At 52.2% G+C, this 7,205-nt stretch overlaps 1 protein-coding gene across 1 annotated transcript in view; it reads right to left on the reverse strand.

The window, feature by feature from the left end:
* Positions 1–7,198, reverse strand: part of GRIN2D (glutamate ionotropic receptor NMDA type subunit 2D) — a gene marked incomplete at its 5' end in the record, with an annotated part of 36,010 nt that extends 28,812 nt beyond the window's left edge. The window contains 2 exons of the mRNA XM_004381838.1: positions 1,558–2,177; positions 6,899–7,198. Of these exons, the coding sequence (XP_004381895.1) occupies positions 1,558–2,177; positions 6,899–7,198 (920 nt within the window). The remainder of the gene's footprint in view (positions 1–1,557; positions 2,178–6,898) is intronic.
* Between the last annotated feature and the right edge of the window lie 7 nt (positions 7,199–7,205).

The following is a 7,205-nucleotide window of genomic DNA, read 5'->3' on the forward strand; positions in this document are numbered from 1 at the left end:
TAACATGGTGACTGTGATTAACGCCACTGGATTGTACACTTGAAAATGGTTAAAATGGCAAATTTTATGCTGTATATATTTTATCACAATTTTTTGTAAAGGCAATTGCTTGCTCTCTACTTCCTCTCTGGCCCCTTCTCAGAAGCTAGCAATCAGATAAGCTCACGATCCAGCTTTGACTGTTCAGAAAGGAGATGGCAGAGCCATGAGTGGGAGGATCCTGGGTCCCTGAATGATCACATGGAGCAGCTGACCCCGGATAAACTGGTCTGCTCTGCTCTGGATTTTTACGAGACAGGGCCAGCCTTCTATTTTGTTTGGGCCACTGGGTTGTAATCTAACCACGGTATTTCATAGAATCAAACTGAAGACACCACCAATTGTAAGATGTACCATCATTTTGTTGTTAGTTTGCTGTTGAGTCAATTCCTACTCATGGCAACACCATGTGCACAGAGTAGAACGGCTCCCTAGGGTTTTCAAGGCTGGGACCTTTCGGAAGCAGATCGCCAGGCCTGCCTTCCCAGGTGGCTCTGGGTGGGTTCAAACCGCCAACCTTTCAGCTAGTAGTCAAGCACTTAGTTCTTTGCGCCACCTAGGAACTCCTCAATGTACCATTATTTTATGTACCACAAAGAAAGAGTGCTGCCAATTAAATTATGATAAGCCCTCAATTTTAAGATCCATCCTAGTTTCAAAGACATTAAAATGTGAAAAAATGTGCTTCTTATAATCATGAAATATAGTAATACACTCACTGTGTCTCAGGTGCTTTCCCCAAATTGCTTGATTGAACCCCAGAAAACCCAAACCAAACCCATTGCCATCGAGTTGATTCTAACTCATGGAGACCCCATGTGTGTCAGAGTAGAACTGCCCCATAGGGTTTTCTAGGCTGTAATCTTTATGGAAGCAGATCACCAGTCCTTTCAGCCACGCTACCACTAGGTTAAGTTCGAACCACCAACTTTTCAGTTAGTAATTGAGTGCAAACAGTTTGCACCACCCAGGACCTCCTTTTAACCCCAGAAGGGAGGCCCAATTACACCCATTTTTACAGAAAAGGCAACAGTGTTATGGACTGAATTGTGTCCCCCCAAAATATGAGTTGGAATTCTAACTCCTATACCTGTGGATGTAATCTGTTTCCAAATAGGGTTTTCTTTGTTAAGTTACTTAGATCATTCCTGTATAGGGTGCAGTTCACAGTCTAAGCACTGCTGAGTTATAAAAAGAGCAGATTAGACACAGAGAGACACAGAGATGCCTATTTGAGGATTGTCTACAAGCCAAGCAACCAAGGAACGCCCAGGGTTACTGACAAAGAAGGCATTGACAAGGCGAGACGCTGATTTGGACTTTTAGCTTCCAGAACTGTGAGAAAATAGATTTTTGCTCTTTAAAGCCACCCAGGTGTGGTATTTCTGTTACAACAGTCCGAGGTGACTAAGGCACTGAGGCTCTGAGAGCGGACAGGACCCATTTGAGGTCACTCAGCCATCCAGCGCCCCAGGCCAGCACAAGCCTTCCCGCACCCCTCCCACAGGGCCTCCTCACCTGTGCAGACTCTCCCCGCGGTGGGTGCGGTTCTGGGCGCGACAGTCGTGGCCGAGCTCGGGCAGGAAACCATAGTCACGCAGCAGGGCCTGGGCACCTCTGGCCACGACGGCCACGCCGGCCGCCACGCGCCGGGCCAGGTCGTCCCTCCAGCCGGCTGAGCGCACCACGAACAGGCCGGCGGGCAGTGGGGCGCCTCCAGGCAGGAGCGGGGGCTCCCCGGGTGCCCCCGAGCCTCCTCCCCCGGCCAGCTGGGGCCCCACCATGAACCACACGTAGCCGGGCCCGGTGAGGCCCGCCTCCTCGGCAGCCCGAAACACTGGCTCGGCCTCCTCACGCGCACAGAAGAGCAGGCGGATCTGCGCGCTGACGCTGCGGAGCTGGGCCCCCAGCACCGCCTCGCCGGCCCCTGGATCCAGCGTCAGCGCCCCGCGGTGCTCCCAGCCCACCAGGCTGCCGTCCGTCAGCACCTCGATGTAGGATAGGAAGGCCCGGTGGCCAGGGGCCCGCGTGGTCACCGCCACGAAGGATGTCCAGTCGTACTCCTCCAGCACCTCGAAGATGACCTGAAGCTGCTGCTCCGTGGAGGAGCCCAGCTGCAGGAACGTGGAGCCCCTCTCCTGCGGGCGGGGAGGGGGTGTCAGCGTTTGGGGTGAGAGGCCACAGCTCCCAGAGGCCAAGAGGGGACCTTACCTCCCAGCAGCCCACAGGGGACTTCACTTCTCAGTCACTGATAAGGGGACCACAGAGCCCATCAGCCAATGAGGAACTCCCAGAGGTTAACGGGGAACACATCTCCCAGTAGCCAACCCGGGTACTACAGCTCTCAACAGCCAGCAAGGGGGCCTTACCTCCCAGCCACTGATAAGAAAACCACAGCTCCTATCAGCCAGTGAGAGGACAGCTCCCAGTGGCCAACGGTAGGTCACAGCTCTCAATATGAGGACTTACTAGCTATTCACCACCCCCCCCCAAAAAAAAAAAAAAAAAAAACCCTAAAAAAAAAAAACAGCTGCCACGGAGTCGATTCCAACTCATGGCAACCCCATGCATGTCAGAGTCAAACTGTGCTCCACAGGGTTTTCAATGGCTGATTTTTCAGAAGTAGATTGTCAGACCTTTCTTCCAAAGTGCTTCTGGGTGGACTCGAACCTCCAACCTTTCAGTCAGCAGCCGAGTGTGTTAACTGTTTGCACCACCCAAGGACTCCAGCTGTTCAACATACTCATTTCATTTTCCTTCTGGGGCACAGAACTAGACCTGGTTAGCTTTAGCCATGTGGCTGAGTTCTTCTAGGCTTGTCCGTAAGACCTCCCCTCAAACCCCATGAACCTTGCTCTTTTCTCTGTGTATGGAAAGATGCAGAGACCCCAGGAGAGAACTCTGAGGTCCTAAGGGATTGCAGGAACTGCAAGAGGAAAGGAGCCTGAGTCCCTGAGTCACCACTTGGAGGAGAGCCACCTCCAATCAGGAACACCTGTTTGGATTTTATATGAGTGAGACACAACCTTCTACTGTGTTGAGTCACTGAGGTTTGGGGGTTTATCTGTTACAGCAGCTAAAATGACGATAACGAATACATTCAGCTTCCAGAGAGGGAACTACAGTTCCCAGCATGCAGTGAGAGGAACCCGTTTGCCTGTATGCAATGAGGGACTACATTTCCCAGCATGCAATGAGGGTGATGCCCGGAATATTTGTTGAATGGACTTTCCCCTTCTCTGGGTTTACTCTTACCTCCCTGGCCCCTCCCTCTGTCTCCTTTGCTGGCCTCTCTTCCTCAGTCAGAATTTTAAAAGTAGTAGTTCTCTTTCCCCAGCGTTCTCTCCTCAGCTTCTCTTCCCTATGCTCTCTCCCTGACGATCTCTTCCAGACTCAGGGATTTAATTACTGTCTCTTGCGCTGTACAATATGGTAGCCACTAGTCACACGTGGCTATTGAAATGTAAATTAATTAAAATAAAATAAAATTTACAACTCAGTTCCTCGGGTGCACTAACACATGTCAAGTGCTCAACAGCCATACGTGGTGGCTACCGAATTGGACGCTGCAGATATTTGAATATCATCATTGCAGAATGTTCCACTGGACAGCGCTTCAGTCACAACTTCTTTCGCGAGCTCTGGACAAACCTCTCCCCCTTTCTACTTAACATGCACCCTTGGATTTCCAAGAGAGGCATCTCAAAAATTAATGAGGCCTGGTTGCACAATGGTTAAGCACTCGGCTGCTAACTGAAAGGTTGGCTATGCAAACCCACCGGCCGTTCCTCAAGAGAAAGATGAAGCAGTCAGCTTCCATAAAGATTACAGCCATGGAAACCCTATGGGGCAGTTCTACCCTGTCCTATAAGGTAGCTATGAGTCGGAATCAACTCCACTGCAACAGGTTTGGTTTTACGGGTTTGGTGGAGCAGTGGTTAAGCACTCGGCTGCTAACTGAAAGGTCCGCAGTTCCAGCCAACTAGCTGGTCCTTGGGAGAAAAGACGTGGTGATCTGCTCCCAAGTAAAGCTTACGGCCAAGAAAACCCTATGGGGCAGTTCTGCTCTGTCACATGGGGTCACTATGAGTCAGAATCGACTGCATGGCATACAACAAACATCTCAAAATTAGTGTATCAAACACAGAATTCGTGCTCTTTCTCCCACCTCAGATGGCTCCCTATCTTCCCTTTATTCACTGGGATGCTCAGGCCCCAAACCTCAATCATCCTTTCCCTCTCTTTCCCTCACAACCACATCCAGGCCATCTCCAAGTCCTCTTGGCTCTATCTTCAAAACATAACCTTATGGACCAATTTGGAAAAGGATAGTGAGAATGGTTGCACAACTTGAAGAATGCAATCAGTGTCACTGAATTATACATGTAGAAATTGTTGAATTGATGTATACTTTGTTGTGTACATTTTCACTACAATTAAAAAAAGAAAAACATAACCCCAATTGTCAGCTCCTCACTACTGCCACTGTCACATCTTTCATTGTTCCCACCTTCCTCTCTTGCCTGGATAACTACAACAGCTTCCCAACTCATCTCTACTTTCATTCCTGCATCCTCCAATCTGTTCCCCAGCCATAGCCAGAGGGATTGTTTAAAAATATTAATTGGATCTCATCCCTTTTCGGTTGAAAACCTTCCAACAGTGATCTATCTTCCTGAGAATCAAAGCCAAAGTCCTTGCTGTGGCCCACAAGGCCCTGCATGAACTAGCCCGTTACCTCTCTAACCTCATCTCCCACATCCCCCACCCCTCACTACACATGGAGTCCAGCCACACTGGCCTTCTCACTCTTCCTTAAACTCATCAAGCTCCTTCTTGCTTCAGAGACCTTGCACTTTGTGGTTGCCTCTCCTGGGGACACTCTCCCCCAGCTCCTCCACTCCTCATTCCTCAGGTCCAACTCAATTGTCACCTCCTCAGGGAGGCCTTTCCTGACTGCGCCATCTATTGAAGTCCCATTTTTGGTCATTGCCCCATCATCCTATTTATTCCTTCCATGGCAGACTTCACTCTCTGTTACTTGTTTCGTGTGTCTCCCCACTAAAATGCAAGCTCCACAAGAACATGGACCTTGTCTTTTTTTTTTTTTTTTTTCACAACTGTATTCTCCAGAATTTAGAACAGCCCTGGCACATAATCGGCCGTCAATAAATCTTCCAGTAATCATATGAGAACAATGAGTGGACTTTTTCCCCTGGGGTGTGCCTGTGGGTATATGTGTAGAGGGCAGGGCAGTTGTTCTGAGGGGATGAGGTCTCCCAGCATGCAATGAGAACCCTGACGGGACCTCGCCCTTTAGCAGGTGGAGGTGTGCTGAGGGGACCACATTCCTGGCATTCAGTGGGGGCACAGATTGAGCTGTGAGTACCACTTTTTCTTCCATCTTGACAGTGTGAGGACTACATTTCCCAGAAGGCAATGGGTGCTCACTGACCGGAAGACAGTGCTCAGCCGACAATGAAACAGAGTAGACCACATCTCTGAGTATGCCATGGAAGTGACAGCCAGGAAGTAATAAGTTCACATCAGAGGTGGTCTGCCCACAAATCTCTGGACAACTTCGTGCCAAGAAGAACAAGAAAGTTGGACAGATGCCCTTCCCAGAATGCTCTGGGCAGGAGAGAACTACGAATCACACCATGCAGTGGTGATCCAGTCACAAAGCCAGAAATTGTCGGAGACTTAGGCTCCGGCCACTCAAGTGGCTCCACCTACCGAGGTGGCTCCACCCCTTCTCCTTCTCAGTCCGCAGACCACTCCCTACCAGAAGTCCATCTTTCCTTTTCCACTCCAGCATAAGTCCCTGCCTCACACACAGCTGCAGCCTCTACCCCACCCTTTCCCTACTGGCTCCTGGCTTTGACCTTTTTCTGGTTAGTCCCGCCTCTATGGTGGGCCTCCATCCTCCCAGACCCTACCTTTGCATTCCCTCTTCCACATTTCCAGCTGGGTATGTCCCTCCTCACACACTGCCCCCAGGTTCTTCTCCCTTTCTAGACCCTGTGCCCTTATCACTGTACAATATCTAGGCCCCACCTACTCCCAGCCTCACCCCTCTTTGGCTTACCCTGCCCTTTCCCTGATTCACCCCTACCCTGACTGGCTTCTCCCTAAACCCCACTTCCTTGCTGCCTGCTTCTCCTCCCCTGCCCACCTCTCACTAATGGCTCCTCCCTCCCCTGCAGACACAGGCCCCTGGTGGTTGGCCTTGTCTCTCCTCTAAACCACACACTCAGCTGGCTGAGCCCCTTCCCAGGCCCTATCCTTCAGTACCAAATACCCTTTTTCCTTGTCCCTATCCCTGCCTTCCTAGTCTCGCCTCCTCCTTAGACTCCACCCCTAACTGGACTCAATTTTTTTCCAACTGATCCCTCAACTTGTTGACCCCAGATCCCACCCCTCCCTCAGATCTCGTCCATCTCGGCTGGTCCGTTTTTGCCCCCACACCTTGTCCATCGTTAGCTGGCCTCGCCTTTTCCCTAGATCCCACTCCTCCTGACTTGCCTCTCCTGCAGATCCTCACCTACAATGACTAAGCCCACGTCCTCGTCCTCCCAATACCCTAAACATTGATGACTGTTCCCTCTCTCTTAGACCCTCTCCAAGATCCAGAGCATGCTTCTAGGTGACTCCTCCAGCAGGGCCTGCCTGCGCTCCTTTTGCAGACCATGCCCCTCCACATAAGCTCCGCCTGTTACCTCCCGTATGGCTCCACCCCATCCCAAGACTCTGAACCTCGAGGGTGGCCACGCCTCTTACCTCCCTCTGGCCCCGCCCCTACTGGGCCTCGCCCCTCCCCCGACCTCCCAGCCCCGCCCCCGCCGCCGGCCGCGCGCACCTTGGGCGTGAGCACGAGCGCGGCGCCGCCGTGCACGGCCACGATGGGCAGCGAGGTCTGCGCCGACAGGAAGTCGAGGATGGGTGCGACGGCGGGTGCGCGCGAGTCGTCCTCGAAGACGACGCCGTGCACGCGCAGCCCCGACAGCAGGTCGCAGAGCTGCAGCACGAGGCTGCGCGGGTCTGAGCCGTTGAGCACCAGCGCCACGGGCCGCACGTCTAGGCCCGGGCTGCGCACCGCCGCCGACACGGCCGGTCCCAGGCGCGCCGCCTCGGCCGCGTACGCGGGACCCGAGAAAACAAGCGCC

The sequence above is a fragment of the Trichechus manatus genome, unplaced genomic scaffold, assembly GCF_000243295.1.
Source record: "Trichechus manatus latirostris isolate Lorelei unplaced genomic scaffold, TriManLat1.0 scaffold00087, whole genome shotgun sequence".
NCBI classification, from domain to species: domain Eukaryota; kingdom Metazoa; phylum Chordata; class Mammalia; order Sirenia; family Trichechidae; genus Trichechus; species Trichechus manatus.